The 18,309-nt window shown below is 40.8% G+C and overlaps 1 protein-coding gene, 1 non-coding gene and 1 pseudogene across 2 annotated transcripts in view; 2 read left to right on the top strand and 1 right to left on the bottom strand.

Moving 5' to 3' along the window:
* On the top strand, positions 1–10,908 carry LOC136157144 (prostaglandin F synthase 1-like; annotated as a pseudogene).
* Positions 7,410–18,309, top strand: part of LOC136159322 (prostaglandin F synthase 1-like) — a 27,792-nt gene continuing 16,892 nt past the window's right edge. Inside the window, exons 1-2 of the mRNA XM_065921400.1 lie at positions 7,410–7,493; positions 16,923–17,020. Of these exons, the coding sequence (XP_065777472.1) occupies positions 16,937–17,020 (84 nt within the window). The 5' untranslated portion in view covers positions 7,410–7,493; positions 16,923–16,936. The remainder of the gene's footprint in view (positions 7,494–16,922; positions 17,021–18,309) is intronic.
* Positions 8,289–8,416, bottom strand: LOC136162261 (small nucleolar RNA SNORA42/SNORA80 family). Its single transcript, XR_010662069.1, has one exon. It is a non-coding gene; the product is annotated as a small nucleolar RNA SNORA42/SNORA80 family (small nucleolar RNA).

The raw sequence follows: 18,309 nt of genomic DNA on the forward strand, positions 1-18,309 counted from the left end.
ATGGATTCCAAAAGGCAAATGAAGCTTAATGATGGCCACTTCATTCCTGTCCTGGGATTTGGAACCTATGCACCTCAGAGGTAAGAGTAGTGGTTTGGGGTTTGAGATATAAAAAATCGTGGATGTAACATGAATGAAAGGAATGTGGGATCTCAAGTCTTGAGTCCCCATGTGACACTAGGAGGGTCATTTGGTTCATTAACCAGGCTAGACCCATGGCCTATGACAGAGGAGAGAGCATCCAGTCTCCACTCTGCATCAAGGTCTGAGGCTGTGCTCACCTGCAGATTACTCTGGGTTCCCCTCCAGTTTCCATCTCTTTCCCAATTTGGCAGAAGAGGTGAGACTTGGCCATCAAGACCACTGACTGTCAGCTGCTTTGCTTTGAGGGGAATTGCAATGGTGGAGTTTCTCTGTATATTTCATGAGTTCCAGAACACTTTCCTTCTGCCAAAAAGACATGATCCAGAGAAACATTTGAGGTGAAAGTTCCTGAAGATAAGGTGACTGAAAAATAATGTGAGAGAATTGCTTTTCTACTGTGGGATACCTGCTCAGTGCCAGGGCAGAAACACTCCAGCTATGTTTTCCCCTGTACTTCTCTTTCTGCTTGGAAACTTCTTCTGATGGGTATTATAGTATCATTTGAGTGGGGAGGAGTATATAACTGAGGGGATATCACTGAAGGGATAAACTACAGTCTTACAAATCAGGTTTTGCAATGTATTCTTGGGTTTCATTGTGTGTTTCTATTAAAGTATTGTCTGATGTGCTTGGGCATAAGTGGGGCTAGTGGACAAGTCTTTAGACTGGAAGGCAGAAAGTTGGCTGTCTGTCTTGTCTTTAGAGCAAGTAATTGTCACAAAGGACTGGTCCTTAAACTATGAGTCTCACTTTTTTTCATCTATAAAACAAATAGAAATATCCAGAGACATTTTGGAAACAAAAAACAGGACTTTGTAGTAGTCAGGGGGCGAGGGCAGGGAAGGGTCCAGGCTGTCAATGAAATTCCCTAGTTCATGGCTCAGCACATCCCCAAATGTCCGAGCATTTAAGAAAAACCAGGAGCAGACACAACAGAGGGAAGTTAGAACAAATATCTGTCTCCTTGGAATAGGACAGATTCTGAATCACATAACAAGAAATGGAGGACTTGTACTGGAGGAGGATTCCAAGTGGGTCGCAGCCGCATCTGCGCCCCATGGAGGTAGGGGAGGCAGTCCCGGTCCACATCCCGGGAAAGAACGCAGGCGCCGAGAAAGGTCCCCTTCCCGGGAGCGAGGTCGGAGAAGAAGCTGCTCTCGCTCCCCACACAGAAGGCGTTCCAGGTCCCCAAGACGACATAGATCCACATCTCCTTCCCCTTCTCCACTGAAAGAAAGAAGAGATGAGGAGAAGAACGAAACAAAAGAAACAAAGATTCATATTAATGTATGGCAAAAACCACTACAATATTGTAAAATAATTAGCCTCCAAATAATATAAATAAATGGGGGGGGGGGGGGAAGAGAGAGAGAGAAAGAAACAAAGACCAAAGACCGTCAGATAACTGAGGAAGACTTAGAGGGCAAAACAGAGGAAGAAATAGAAATGATGAAGTTAATGGGATTTGCCTCCTTTGACTCCACAAAAGGGAGAAAGGTGGATGGCTCTGTAAATGCCTATGCCATAAATGTGTCTGAGAAGAGAAAGTATAGGCAGTACATGAATTGAAAAGGTGGATTCAACAGACCTTTGGATTTCATTGCATGAGCTCGTGTTAAAGAATGATGTATTTTCCCTCATCTTGATCAGAACAGCTGATTTTTGTATTTAATATGCATCAAAAAAAGGATCACAAGGATTTACAAGGATCCTCCTTGTAAAGTAAGAAAATTTTATTTATGATGTGTGTAGTTCACTTACCCTGCCTCAAAAAAGGAGAAGTTAAATATTGCATTTTTTTCCTTTAGGAAATATTGTTTGGGGCAGTGATCAACCCCATTTTTTTTTGTCCTTATTTCTATGGAAACTGTATATGTTTTTCTCTTGAATGCTCTTTATGACTTTTTAAAATACATAAAAGTAATTTGGAAGTAGGTTTCACAAATAAAGCAAATTTCTAAAAAAAAAAAAAAAAAAGAAATGGAACATTTATTCAGCATTATAAACAAAATAATCCTGCTGTTTGTAACCACACAGATGAACTGGGAGACAATTAAGCTAAGTGAAATAAGCCAGAAATAGAGACAGATACTACATGATATCTTTATGGGTGGATTCTCTAAAAGTGGAACTTGTAGAAGCAGAGAATAGAGAAATGGTGACCAGAAGCTGGTGTCCATGCTGGGAAAAATGGAAAGATGTTGGTCAATGGTATAGACCTTCAGTTATAGGATGAATAAGCCTGAATAACTGATGTATAGCACAGTGACTTTAGTTAAAGATAATGTACTATAACATGAGATTTTGTTAGATTAGATTTTAAGTCTTCTTACAAACAACCTTAATGGTTAGCTCTGGGAGGTGATGGATCTGTTACCTAGCTTGATTGTGGTGATTATTAACTATGGATTCTTATATGAGAACATCACTTTGTACACCTTGAATGGATACAGTTTTATTTGGTGTATTCCGTGTAGTTTCACTGGTAGACAGAGGTCTCAAGTGCTTTCACTTGGTTTCTTGCTGCTTTTACCATAAATGCTACCCATGACTACAACTTAAGCTGAGCCTTTTGGCTTCTAACAGCAAATCACTGAATCTGGAGGTGTTCTTGGGTCCTCTGAGTTCAGTAATCAACCACTGGTTGCCTGGGTTTGAAAGATTCCTGGGTGTCCATGGAATAACTCACCAGGAATGTTCGGGGAAACTATCGCGGGTTCATCGCCAACATATAGAACTAACCAAAGGCACAAAGAAAAGTCGATCCTTGGGAAGATCAAAGCTTGTACCTTAACAATCTCTTAATCATGTGGATATCCAACATTTTTTTTTATGAAGATTGCTAAGCGTGAAGCTCAGGAAGTCACCCAATTCGCTATAGAGGTCGGGTTCCGCCATATTGACTGTGCTCATGTGTACCAAAATGAAGAGCAATTTGGTCAAGCCATTCGAAGCAAGATTGCAGATGGCACTGTGAAGAGAGAAGACATATTCTACACTTCAAAGGTGCTATGCATGTTGTGTGTGAACATGTATGCAAGTGATTGTGCCAAGGTGACAGTTATATAATAGGATCATTTGTTTGGTGATCTATGCTTATTGGTAAATCCTAAAGTATTAGAATTCCATGGTGGTTCAGTGGTTAAGACTTGGTGCTTTAATGCTGTGAGCCCAGATTTGATCCTTGGTCAGGGAAGTAATATCCCACAAGCCTCACAGTAAGGAAAAAAAAAATAATTACATGAAATATTATTAATAAAACTCCATTCTTTAATCTCTACAGCTTTGGTTAACTTCCATTCGACAAGAGTTGGTCCAACCAACCTTGGAAAAGTCACTGAAAACTCTTCAACTGGACTATGTCAATCTCTATATTATTCATTTTCCACTGGCTGTGAAGATTGGAAATATGTGTGATCGCATCAGTTTTATTTCTTGCGCATCAACTTGCATGGATGGTTAAATTAAGATTTTTCTTAGTAGGTCAAAGGGGCGATTACATTAGAGTAGAATCTCCCAAACAATAATTTGTGATCATCTTTTTACTGAGTTTCTTTGAATCTCTTATATGCCTCCCAGAGAAAGGAGTTAATAATCTGAGAGTCTGCCAGAAAAACGTGAGGAAGTAGAAGCAGGCCAGTTTTGCACACAGTCCTGAATATGACTCCTGGATCTCTGGGAATTTCATGAACCAAGAGTTTTGTGCAGCCATGGTGAGCATGACACTGCCTTATATTGAACATGATGAGTTTATCTTGTCTTTCACACTTTTAAGTTGAGCATATTTGATGGTGCTCCCTCTGGATGCGTCTAAACTTTGTTCCTTTATTAGGACTTGGGAGAGATTGCCTCCTCTCTTGCCTGACTGCATGATGAGGTTTATAGACGGCACTTAGTTGTTAAGAATGGTTTACTGAGAACTCTTGATTTCAAGTTTCAAAAAGTAGCTCCAACCATCTGATGCACAATAGCTTAGTGGACTATGTAGATGACAAGTCACAGCCACAGACAGCTTGGGGATTTGCAGTACTCTTCAGAAATATCTCCTAATTTCTACTGATTTCTATCCCTTATCAGGATGTTGCTCATGGTTTGCTTATTTTTTACTGAAAATTTTCCACTGGTGGCAAATATGACCTTGGGGCAACTCAAGGTTCATGGCCATGACCATTTGAGACCCTTGATCTTCCACAGTGGTCTCAAAGACCATTGATCTTTGAGACCTTGATCTTCCACAATCCGTACCAACTTAAGGAGAGCCTTGCTGGTTCATGTGCCTGCCCTAGGGTGTCTGATGCTCAGAGGGAAAAGGAAATCTTATTATCTAGCCCAGGTCAAGTTTGACATTTTTATTCTGGAAATAAAGCCATGTAACTTACTGCCATTCTCAGATCAGAGATATTTCAAAAGAGGGAAGTACAAGAACAGACAAAATTCACAGAAGTCACTTGAAGTCCTTTTTAGGACCTATAAAAATTGTACTTATTACAACATGTATTGAGTGTAAAAAAGCAGAATAAACCTCCCTCCTAAAGACCTTGCTTACGTCTCCATATGCAATCACTTTACAAATATTAGTATCTAGAAAGTTGTAAACCTACCTCATGTAGGTTTAACCTCTGGTGCCTGGAAGCCTTGTTAAATGTGGAGAAATTATTTTGTGACATGTTTAAAATGACTGCTTCTATTCCAGCCAAGGGGGGGAATTATTTCCAAAAGATGAAAATGGAAAACTGATAACTGACTCAGTGGATCTCTGTCACACATGGGAGGTGAGTTCCAAGAGTAGAGAGTCAGAGGAAGAACCAGGAGAGAGGGAACCTCCATCAATTCTTCTGCCTGTGAGAATGGGCTGTGGGTCATCAAACTCAGCAGTTCATGACCTCTAAGGGATATGATGCTGGGGTGGTGGGGAGGAAACCATTTCTGAAATGTTCACAGAGAGGAATAGAGGAGGAGAATCTGGGACAGTGAGACAGATATTTACTTCCTTCCATGGGATATGTGTTCTCCAGGGTGTTCCAAGGAGGAGATGGCAATTCTTTTTGTGTCATGCCATTCTTCCCCCTTTCCTTCTTGATAATCAATGCTAATTCTTGCTGGATGACACTTTTTACAGATTTTTTTCCAGCTTTTATTCTTGTTCTATTGCCCATTCCAACTGACTGCTCACCACCCCTCCCTCCCAGGCCCTTGAGAAGTGTAAGGACACAGGGCTGACCAAGTCCATTGGGGTGTCCAACTTCAACCACAAGCAGCTGGAAAAGATTCTGAACAAGCTGGGGGTCAAGTACAAGCCCATCTGCAACCAGGTGAGCAGCTCAGCTCCTCTCCCTCCTGCTCTTCACAACCTCCTTCTGCCCTGGAGCCTGATGTCTGTCTGTCCTCTCCTCCTGTTCATCCGACCTTTGTGGGTCAAAGGATTCTAGAGAGCAGAGCCACTGTCTGGACTTTGTGAATGAAATCTATAATGATATATCTGATAAAGCCTGGGCAGATAGGTGTGGAGGGCTTCCTGGTAAATTGTGGGTAGAATCCAGCCCTAGAGGAGAGAGGCATTTCCCTGAGATGGAAGGATGACCAGATGGAGGGTGAAAATGACTTGGAGTGAACTGCAAGCAGGAAGGAAGACAATGAAAATGTGGAATGGATTCATGTTGAGGTTTGACAGAAACCAGCAAAATTCTGTAAAGCAATCATTCTTCAGCAAAAAATAAATTAATTTAAAAAAACCTGGAATGGGAAATAATAAAGAGACAAATCAGCTGAGATGCATGTTAAGCATTCGTGTGGGGTTCTGTTGGCTGAATCCAAAATTTTGGTGTCTCAGCATTTATGAGTCTCAACAGGGAGCACAGAACAGAAAAATGTGCTGGAGATGATGGAAATCATCCAGGTTAGAGAGTTAATTTAAAGGCTCATGGTGATGCTAACATTACATGAAATATTTACTCAGAAACATTTACTCAAATGTAGAGCCCATCTTTTGATTATTCAGTCTTAGACTGGTTTTCCCATCCATGTCTATCATAAAATTAACTGTATAAACACAATTTTCTCTATTTCTCTCTTCGTGTTGATATTTACAGCTTACATCTTTTTCTGTCACATTAATAATACCTTTCTATATAATCTGACACTCTTCTCTGTTGACATTCTATAGGTGGAATGTCACCCTTATGTCAACCAAAGGAAACTGTTAGATTTCTGCAAGTCACATGATATCGTTCTTGTTGCCTATGCTGCTCTGGGATCCCAATGACTAAAAGAATGGTATTGAACCCTAATGAAGACAACAAGCAGTTTATTTAAAATTCAATTTTTGATAAAATAATTTAAATCATATATTACTCAGATAACTGATAGGCACAGGGGATGGCAGGGAGGGATGGAATGAATCCTTCTCTGTTATCTCCCCATCACCCAGCCAATTTTTCTACGTTGTATTAGAGTGTTGACCCATCAATAACAAATGTCTGCATTAAAATCCATGCATAATCCCCCAGTTGAGACCAGAGACACAAGCTTATATCATGATTTACTTACTTATTAAACAATGAATATGTTTCTAAAAATAGATGTCTAAACCTCACATATCTTTTATTTAAAATTGGAATAATAATATGTAACTTCCAGGTCTATCATGAAAAAAAATTTCAATGTGAACCATTTTTGTAACATCTATAGAAAATTGCATTATATAAAGAATGATGAAATGAATAGTTCTATATTTTGGACTATTCAACTTGTATCAATATCTGTGAAAAGTGACAATTAAATAAAAGCATTTCCCAGTCTTTTCCATCACTATCTCTTTTCATGCTGTTGTACAAACTTTAGAGCCATGAATAGAGAAAAACAGTAAATGAGAATTAAAAAAGAAAAAAAAAATCCACGAGTTTGGCACTTCTGGTCTCACTCAAACATGTATTCAAATGACTTGGAGAACTTTGTAAAAACAGATTGGGAGGTGCCACAGTTGAGGTTCTGATTCAGTGTGTCTGCATTTAAGCTGGGAATTTGTATTTCTAATAAGATCCCTGGTAATGCTGATAATCTTGGTACATGGACCACACTTTGAGAAGCACTTGTATAGAGTGGACATACTTGGTCTGTTTGGTAAAACTACTCACAAACTGAGTACTTAGTCTCAGGTCCTCAGCATTTCTGAATTTCCTTCCAGGGTGAACCTGGACCTGCCCGTTCTCTTGGAGGACCCGGTTATTTGTGCCATTGCCAATAAGCACAAGCAGACCCCAGCTCTGGTTGCCCTTTGTTACCAGATACAACGTGGAGTTGTGGTTCTGGCCAAGAGTTGCAACAAGAAACGGATCAAAGAGAACATACAGGTGATGAGTGGAGCTGTGGGCAAAGGGCTCCTAAGGAATATATGTCACGAGAGTCATTCTTTGTCTGTCTCTCAAGATTTTCCTTGAATCAAGACAAGTTACCTGTTCTCCGTGCATGAATGTGTTGTGTGTGTTCCTGGTGATTTTCTCCTCCTGATGTGGCAACAGGAGAGGCGGCATGGCTGGAGAAGGCTCAGGTTGGACAGAAAACAGAGATTTTAGTTTCACAGTTATGTCAGCCATTTATTCTGTTATCTCGTGCAAATGACATCTTATTTTCTTTGTTGTCAGTTGATGAAACTGCATTATGTGATTTTTTAAGACCATTTGATCTGCTTGAACAAAATCAGATTGAGTGCCTGAGAAAAATTGAAATTAATTTCTCACAGTTTTGAAGCTGGAGATCTGAGCCAGGATTCCTGTGCGGTCAGATGAGGGCCCTCATCCAGGTCACAGGCTTCTCTTTGCGTCTTAATATCATGGAGGGGGCAACAGAACTCTCCCGAGTCTCTTATATGAATATACTATTTTAAAATCTCATTCGTGAGAGCTCCACTATCATGACCTTTCAAAGGCTCCATTTCTAACACCATCAACATGTAAATTTGGGCACACAAAAATTATGGCAGCAATCTTTAACCCCCAAGCCATCATGGTTTTATTTTGCATTTCCCTGAATATTATTATCTTTATACATTTAATCTTCTTGAGTTTCTCTCTTTGCAAAGCTCCTCTTCAATTCTTTGTCCACTTTAGCTAGGTTGTTTCATTTTTTTTTTCTTTTTTTTTTTTCCCCACTGTGCAACCCGCTTCAGTGCCTGCAGCCTACTGGCAGAGGCCAGGCAATGGTTCGGGGCTGCGTTTGCTCTGGCATGGGATACTATGAGAGGCCCAGGGGGTTGTCTCATTTTTTATTTATTTGTAGGAGACTGTTACTGTACCCTTAGTCACGGCTATACAGGAAACTCTCCCCACTTTCAGGATTTAATGCAGAGATCATTTCTGTGTCTCTTGATTCTGCATTTTGACAATCAGCCTGGACTCAACTCAGTTGCTGTCCTCTTAGCTCGTCTCACTCATGCATTTGCAGCTCAGCAGTTCTGCTTTAGCAGGATATGACACTTGTCTGGAGAAAGCAATGGCACCCCACTCCAGTACTCTTGCATGGAAAATCCCATGGATGGAGGAGCCTGGTGGGCTGCAGTCCATGGGGTCACTAAGAGTCGGACACGACTGAGCGACTTCACTTTCACTTTTCACTTTCATGCATAGGAGAAGGAAATGGCAACCCACTCCAGTGTTCTTGCCTGGAGAATCCCAGGGACGGGGGAGCCTGGTGGGCTGCCATCTGTGGGGTCGCACAGAGTTGGACACGACTGAAGCATATTAGTAGCAGCAGTAGCAGCAGCATGACTCTTGTCAGAGGAGCCTGCACGCTTCTCCATGTAGTTTTACATATATATCTGGCTAGACTGTGGTCAACTAACCTGGTTATCACATCAGCATAGTACTAGGATCCATAGTCAGTGAATGAAAAAAAAAGTATTCCTCATTTCTATACTCAGAACTGACTCATCATTTCTGACAAATTTCACTGCTGAATGCAGTTACGCGTTCATCTAAATCAAGGTCAAGTGTATGGTCCCCTAAAAAATTGTTTCTGTGTTTCCATTCAAATTTGGCCCTGCAATACACCTAGAACTGGCTTTCCAAAATAATATAAAAATGGTTACACATATTTTTGTTTATTTAAATGGAAATCTAAGACAGCAAGGATATCAAATCAATCTATCCTAAAGGAAATCAACCTTGAATATTCCTTGGAAGGACTGATGTTGAAGCTGAAGCTCTAATACTTTGGCCACCTGATGCGAAGAGCTGACTTATTTGAAAAGACCCTGATGCTGGGAAAGATTGAGGGCAGGAGGAAAAGGGGGAGATAGAGGATGAGATGGTTGGATGGCATCACCAATTCGATGGACATGAGTTTGAGCAAATTCTGTGAGTTGGTGATGAACAGGGAAGCCTGCCTTGCCACAGTCCACTGTGTCATAAAGAATTGGATATGACTTAGCAACTGAAAAAAAAATACATGTCCATATTTTCCACAGAGATTCATTGTCGACTGTGTCATATATAGAGAACCTATAAGTACATTTTTGGCCTCTTTCTACTATTTAACTATTCGGTTTTCTGTACTGTGTTATTAAATTATAAAATAAATCTGATTTTCAGATGGTAAATTCTTCTTAAGAATGTTTTGACTGTTCTTTATTAGTTCTTCTTTTATTTAAAATTTGGTATCACTTTACTGACTTCTACAAGAGAATATGTATGCCAGTCTTTGATTGATTTTGCACTGAAATACTAGATCACTTCGGAGAAAACAGATTTCTTTACTGAGAAACTGAGCTAACCATTTCATGATTACAATGTGAATTTTTAACATTTTAGGTGTTCTTTAATGTTTAAACTCTTCATAACTTTATCTACAAAGGTATTTACATAAAGTTTCTTTCAAATTTATTCATAGATAATGAGTAAGTTTGATATCAGGTTCTTGGATAGGCTTTTGCAGGGAAGCCTCCTGAACACGTGGCTTCAGTTCAATGCTGTCACACTTAGGGTGTGTTGAGGAGAGTGAAGTGGTCTAATGTTTGTTCAGGTGCAGATGTCGAGTCAGGAGTGTCCAGAGACAAAAGGGCATTTTAGTACATTTGTTTTCTGTGTGAATTGATTCATTTAGAAAGATAAGGGACTGATGCACTGTAATGTTTGTGAGGCAGAGAGAGAAGGAGAAGGTGTGGGAAGGAGAGGTGAGAACTCAACAGAGGGTCCCCGGCTTGTTCACCTGGAAGCTGAGGACAGACATAGCTTCCCATCCCCTCTTCTGTCCCCATGCAGCTGGAAAGTCCTCCAGTCCCCAGGGGGAGGCTGTCTTCTTGGGGGAGAGGTAAATGTGATTCTTCTTTCCTTCCAGGTGTTTGACTTTGAACTGACTCCAGAAGACATGAAAGCAATTGATGGCATCAATAGAAATATAAGATATTATGAATTTCTACCATAAGTGACTTGTAGATGCTTTACACACATTTTTTTTTTCTGTAGCAGGCAGAGCAAAAGGGCAACTAAGCTTTTTAAAAGCTTGAGTCTAGGAAGACAGTCCTGATTCCAGCATAGGAGCCAACCAGAGTCTTCTGCAGACCTCAAACCAGAGGTTTCCTCCTGGTCTCTGTCTCTGACCAACAGAAATGTTTGGGACCTAGGACAGCCCTTCAGTAAAATCCTCAGAGTTGACATCGTGGTGATTTCACTACTATGTGCCCTAATCCCTGTGCCTGGGGCACCTCCTCTCAGGGCCGAGGGACCCTGTAAACACAAGGCACAGTGCCAGCAGCCCACTATTCTTACAGGGACCTGCGAACATGTTTAATTCTTTTTACATCAGGATAAATGGTTATATTAATAAAAACTGTAAAATAATGAATCCTTTCTGGATTACATTCATGTTTTGTTGTTCTTTTTAGTTGCTTAGTTGTATCCAACTCTTGGGACCCACGGACTGTAGCCTGCTAGGCTCCAGGGCCTGTGGGATTTCCCAGGCAGGAATACTGGAGTGAGTTGCCATTTTCTTCTCCAAGTTATCTTGGAATCACCGAACCCATGTCTCCTACTTGGCAGATGGATCCTTTACACTGACCACCTGGGAAGCCCCCATTCATGTTATTCCTAACACAATGATAAAACATCTTGTTGATACTTTTTTATGGAGGAAGGTCCCACAAAGGCCAACCTGCAACAGTTTTGAGAAATTGCACAGGCCTGCTTCCACCCCATCTCCTAAGGGTCTGGTGGATTTTCTCCCTTATGGGCATTTCTTCTCCAAGACACTATTCATTTCTTTCAAATTAATCTCTTCATTGATCTTTTTTCCCTATTACAATTCCCATGTCCTCATCCTTGTTATCTCACAAAGCTGAATCGTCAATAGAACATGAACTTAACTGACCCTCCAGTGAGTGACTGCTGTGTCCTTAGCAGGACACACCCAGGTAAGATCATCTGGATCTCTCTGGTTTCTTGAGTCAAGACTCATTGCAGTTTAGCCTTTGTCCAGCAGAAGTCCATCCCCTGGAGAGCCCCCATCTGATTGACTTTGACTTAGTCACTAACATAGAATTCCAGCTGCCTCATTACTGCAGGAGAATGTCAGGATTGAAGAGACAGAAGGGAAATTTGGAAGGGGGTTTAGAGAGGAGGGAATGAAGATTATTGATACAGCGAAGATTTTGTTTGAAGGGAAAGATGTCAAAACTTTCCCTATTGTTTGTAAAACTATATTACAATTCTGATAAAATACATGATAAATGAAAAAAAGGTGGAAAATTACTTTTCTGTCCTTAAAGACTTTACGTATAATTCTATCTTCTCCTTCATTAGGCTGTGAATGCCTAGACTTATTCCTCTTTGTGGGCTCAGGTCACAGCACAGCTTCTGGCACTTGGAATTACTCAGAATGCACTCTTTAATGAATTGAATTGAAAAGGACAAGTTTAGAAAGAAAAGTAGAAACATGGAAAAAAAGAAAACAATAGTTATACTAATTACTGAGTAACCAATGTTTTAATACATCATAAATTAAGAAAATATCAATCTCACTTAGTGCTGTATGCTTATTCAGGTGACTGTGATATCTTTTCAATAGATTAAAATTTCCTTAATGGAGACAGTCTGTAATTTTGGGAGTGCTCAGCATCTGCTTATCCATGGATGTGTGAAAAAGAGTGGCTAATTTCGTCGCTATCATCCTTCTCATCATCTAGGGACAGAAGTTCCATGAAGGGGCTGCAATGATCTCCAGAGTCAGCCCCAGGCCTTGCACCTTCTTAAAATTTTAACCTGAGTCAAACTACCTGTCACTGTGGAGTGACAATTACACATGAATGTTGGGACTAGACATGCAGGTGACATATGCACATGGAGCAGACACCTGATGTGTGTTTGTTGGGGGGAGAAGGAGGGATGTGTTTGTAGATTTTGAATTTTAACCCATCCTGACTGCACTCACAGAGTAATGCTCTCTATGACAACATGACAGAATTAATAAACAAATCCTCTTCCTTCTCTTTCAGTGGTGTCAGTCACCCTGAATATCCATTTCTTGAAGAATATTGATTCTTGGGTCTCACTGTGGTTCTTCAAAAATTTTTGCTTCTGGGGCTGTGAAGAGGATTTTTGTAAGCGCTGAAGATGCTTGAATTAAGTGTTTGAACTTTTGAAAGTACCTTTCCTTGTGAAAAAAGAAACAGTTTATGAAACAATTAAAACTTCAAAGTAAGAATACTCTTTTTTCTGATAATTAAAAAAATTACAGGAAATTTGGAAAGTAAAAGAGAAATGATAGAAAATAAAGATAAGCTGTAATTCACCATTACATAATACTTTGGTACATTTTCTTTATAGAATCCTGTACAAATTTGTGTGCATGATTATTTACAAAGACAAATAATCTTCAATCTACAGGTTGTATACTTTTCAACTTAGCATAATCATCTTGGTAAGCTAAAATATGATTTATCCAGTATTATATTTTGCTCTCTGTAAAGCAGTGCATCTGATTAATTTCTTTAATTTCTTAATTGTCTGGCCATGATTAACATTTTGATAAATACTTACATATTTTGCCATTCATTCATTGGTTTTGATGAAGGTGAAAGAGGAGAGTGGAAAAGCCCACTTGAAACTCAACATTCAAAAAACTAAGATCATGGCATCAGGTCCCATCACTTCATGGCAAATAGATGGGGAAACAATGGAAACAGTGACAGATTTTTTTTTCTTGGGCTCCAAAATCTCTGTGGATGCTGACCTTAGCCATAAAATTAAATGCTCCTTGGAAGAAAAACCATGAAAAACCTAGGCAGCATATTAAAAAGGAGAGATGTCATTTTTCTGACAAAGTTCTGTGTAGTCAAAGCTCTGGTTTTTCCAGTAGTCATGTATGAATGTGAGAGCTGGACCATAAAGAAGGCCGAGTGCTGAAAAATTGATGTTTTCAAACTGTGGTGCCAGAGAAGGCTCTTGAGAGTTCCTTGGACAACAAGGGGATCAAACTAGTCAATCCTAAAGGAAATTGACTCTGAATATTCATTGGAAGGACTAATGCTGAAGCTGAGGCTCCAATAATTTGGTCAGCTGACCAGAAGAGGCAACTCATTGGAATAGACCCTCATGCTGGGAAAGATTAAGATCAGGAAGAGAAGAGGATGACAGAGGATGAGATGGTTAGATGGCATCACTGACTTGATGGACATGAGTTTGAGCAAACTCCGGGAGACAATGAAGGATAAAGGTGTCTGGAGTGTTGCAGTCCGTGCTGTGGTAGAGTTGGACACCACTGAGGGACTGAACAACAGGAGAACACTCCATCCTTGGTCTTGTAGACTCTCCCACCATCTGAAAGACAGAGCACAGTGTGTTTGAGTCTCTTATCTAATGCTCCTATCTTCCCACCTTCTCTTTCACTACAACCCTCCCAGGTCCCACGTATAAGGACTTTGTGATTACACCAGGGTGACTCAGGTAATCCAGGAACATCCCCCATCTCATGGTTTTAATCACCTTTGTTATGTGGTTTCCTGACCAGTTTCAGAACTTGTGCCCCCTACAGTGGAAGCACAGAATCCTCACCACTGGACCACCAGGGAATCCCAGGTTCAGAAAATTTTAGCCATAGTTTCATCAGATACATTTTCTGACCCCTTTCCTCTCTCTTCTTCTGGAACCCCTATCATGTGAATGTTAGTATGTTCTATTTCCTAGTTAGAATAACGTTCTTATTACTGTTAATTCTGGTAAATTATTAATATCTATCTCATTAACAGATTTTGTTTTCAGATTTTCTTTTTTCATTGTTTCTTTTGAAACAGATTCCTCTCATTTTGCTTAAGTCCTCTGTGTCTATGAAATTAGGTGAAAAAGTTACCTGTCCTGGTTTCGTGGGGCTGTCCTTGTGTGGACATGCCTTGTGTGCCCAGAGGCTTTGGGGCAGAGCTGGAGCTGAGGAGGGAGGGCAGGGTCAGCCCTTCCCAGGGCGTGCTGGCAACTGTCACCTCGGTGGGAGGGGGAGGGGCAGACTAGAGCCTGAGCCCACTGTGAGCAAAGGCTTCTGTGCGCAGTGGCTGTGCCAACCCTACTGGGTCTGAAGATGTTGGAGCAGAACTCTCAGGGTTGGATCCAGACTGGTTCCACTCCTTGTAAGTGTGCACCCCACTCCTCCGCCACTCCCAACACTGGCTCCTTTGGCCCAGATGGTGGCAGAGCTGGAGGGAGGCATGCTGGGGCAACCCCTGGTGTGGGTGGCCATGCCTGTGGTGAAGCTCTGGCACACCATCAGAGCCCCAGACCCTGCTTCTCGGGGCCGTCTGGCCTCCCTGCCCTATCCTGATGTGTGTGTGTTCCTGTGTGTGTGTGTGTGTGTGTGTGTGTGTATGTGTGTGTTCATAATTGGCTTCCTGAAACAGCAGGCAAATACTCACTCTTTGTAGATCTTGTTCCTTGTCCTGACTGGCTTTCACTAGTTTACCTGGTATTCTCTTTGTCCTTGTTTCACTCCAACAGGAAAGCTAAGGGTGACTCACTTCATTTCTGAGTCAGCATCTTGCCTGGCCCTTGGGTGCCTTTCTGAGCCCAGCGAATTTATGATTGTTTTTGAATGCCCTATGGCTCCCAAATTCACACCCCAGTTCTACTCAGGGTTTTATCAATGCATGGTCTATTCTGTGGCTCCATCTTTATTCCTTTGTCCTTGGCTGTATGTGTATATATATATATATATATTTCCCCTGCAACTGCAATAGCCATTCCAGCTGCTCTTCAGTTTAAGCATAGAGTTAAGTGGAACAGGCACGAGTTCCCAGGCAGCCCCCAAGTTGGTTGGAACATTGCACAACTGGTTTTCTTTGATCACTCTGGATTGAGGGAGACAACTGGGGGCTGATCAAGCCTGCACTGTCACAGGCAGGAGGAGGGTACAGGTGAGTAATACACGATGAAATTTCCTACCATTCTGTTCTGGATTTTTCCTAATTGTGTGTTCACTTTGTTGCTGTAGATCTTTGACTGTTTTCCAGAGATCTTATGAGGTTTTTCAACTGCTTTCTCTTTCTTTTGTTGCCTTTCCATGGGAGAGTTCAGTCCTCCTAGTTCACCATTTTGCTGACATCACTATGTATGTTAAATTTTAACTTCACCACACCCCCATGTATCAGTGCATCACAATTTCCCCTTATCTTTCCAAATTTGTTATAACTTATGTAGTTTATGCAGGAGACTCAGGTTCGATCCCTGGGTCAGGAAGATCCCTTAGTGAATGAAATGGCAAACCACTCCAGAATTCTTACCAGGAAAATCCCATGGATGGAGGAGCTTGGTGGGCTACACCCCGTGGGGTCGCAAAGAGTCGGACATGACTGAGCGACTAACACACATGTAGCTTATAGGGTTTTCTTTCATGAATAATGTTTAACAAGCTAGTAAATTATGTAAAGTATGTATCAGTTACATTATGAGAGTACTCTGGGTGTGTGTTAAGCAGTTTTAGTCTCATCTGACTCTTTGCAACCCCATAGACTATAGCCTGCCAGACTCCTCTGTTCATGGGATTCTCCAGGCAGGAATATTGGAGTGGGTTGCCATGCCCTCCTTCAGGGGATCTTCCTAACCCAGGGATTGAACCCAGTGATCGAAACTTTATATCTCCTGCATTGGCTGGCGGGTTCTTTACCTCTAGGGCCACCTGGAAAGCAAGCTTACTCTAAAAGTTATATAACTAAGTACAACATAGAAACACTCAGAGTCTCTTTGCACACTGCACATGGTATCCTAAAGCTGTTAATAATTAACCTCCAATAAACGCTTTGCCAAAATGTCTGGTTTAGGTATCCTGTTCAGGATTTCACCCCTGTCAGATCTGTAAAGCAAAATAATTTTGCTGGTGGGAAATGCAAAAAGGAAAATTTAATTTCACTTAAAGTTTTCATTCTTTATTAAGGGATAAAATTTTCAAAACTGCTGGAATCACTTTTACATTTTGTGATGTGTGTATGTGTGCTGTTTGTACTGTAAGATAGTTGTTTCAGTTTATGTTTGATTGAGATTGGGCCTATAACAGAAAATAAAAAAGATTGGTGTGTGGAAATTTCTAGTCTAACTAATGGTCATTAATTGCTCAGCCAATCTCACTTTATATAATACTTTAGATTATACTGATAAAAAAAATCAAACAAGGTAACTCTCTGACTCCATGGGCATTAGTTTAATCACACTTGTACAACGCATCTGTAAACATTGGACAGTGCAGCTGGAGTGTTACCTTCTTGTTATTTATAACCTCTGAAGGCAGAAGAAAAAATCAATCTGCTTTCTCAGAGGAACAACAGACAATGGATCCCAAAAGCCAGAAGGTGAAGCTTAATGATGGCCACTTCATTCCTGTCCTTGGATTTGGAACCTATGCACCTCCAGAGGTAACAGTACTGGTTGTGGGCTGAGATATAAATAGTAGTGGATGTGACAGCAGAAGGGACTTGGGTTGTCAAGCACTGAGCTCCTGTGACTCTGGGAGGGTCACGTGGTTCCACTAACCAGGCTAGAGCCATGCCCTGTGAAAAGGAAGAGAATATTCAGTCTCCACTCTGCATCAGGGTCTGAGACTGAGCTCACCTGCATATTACTCTTGGTTCCCCTCCAGTTTCTGTCTCTTTCCCAGCTTGGTAGAAGAGTTGAGGCTCGGCTGTCAAGAACACTGACTGTCAGTTGCTCTGCTTTAAGGGTGATTGCAATGGTGGGGTTTCTCTGTAGATTTTATTAGTTCAAGGACTCTTTCCTCCTTCCAAAAAGATATGACCCAGAGAAATTTTTAGGTGGAAGGTCCTGAAGACGAGGTGACTGAAAAATAACGGGAGAAAATTGCTTTTCTACTGTGGGGTGCCTGATAGGTGCCAGGGCAGAAACACTCCAGCTCTGCTTTGCCCTGTGCTTCTGTTTCTACTTGGAAACTTCTTCTGATGGGAACTATAGTGTCATTTGAGGTGATAAGATGCACTCTTACAGGCCAGGTTTTATAATGTATCTTTGTGTTTTGTAATGTGTTTTTATTTAAGTATTGTTTTTACCACTCGGGTATAAGAGGAGCTAGTGGACAAGTCTCTTTGCTGTAAACCAGAAAATTTGCTATCCATCTTGTGTTTATAGTATGTAGTTGTGATAATGGACTGGTCCTTAAACTTTGAGCCTCATATTTTTCATCTATAAAACCAATGGAAAGAATTAGAAACATTTTGGAAAGAGAATCCAGTACTTTGTAGTACAAATTGGGGTGAGAGGAGGGAAGAGTCCAGGTTGTTACTGAAGTTCACTGGGTTCATTCCTTGATATACATGCAAATACCCAAGCATTTAGAAAATCCAGGACTAACCCTAACAGAGAGAAGCTATGCCAACTATCTACCTCCTTGAAACAGGAACGAGTCTGAATCACATAAAAAGAAAGGGAATATTATTCAATATTAAAAACAAAATTAATCCTGTCTTTTTCAACCACACAGATGAACTGTGAGAACATTAAGCTAAGTGTAATAAGCCATAAACAGAAAGACAATTACAGTATGATCTCCTTATAGCTGGAATCTAAAACAGTGGAACTTATAGAAGAAAGAGTAGGGTGACCAGAAACTGGGGACAAGTCTCAGAAAAATGAACAGATCTTGGTCAAGGGTACAGACTTTCAGTCCTAAGATGAATAAATCTGAACACCT

The sequence above is a fragment of the Muntiacus reevesi genome, chromosome 2 (genome assembly GCF_963930625.1).
Source record: "Muntiacus reevesi chromosome 2, mMunRee1.1, whole genome shotgun sequence".
NCBI lineage: Eukaryota > Metazoa > Chordata > Mammalia > Artiodactyla > Cervidae > Muntiacus > Muntiacus reevesi.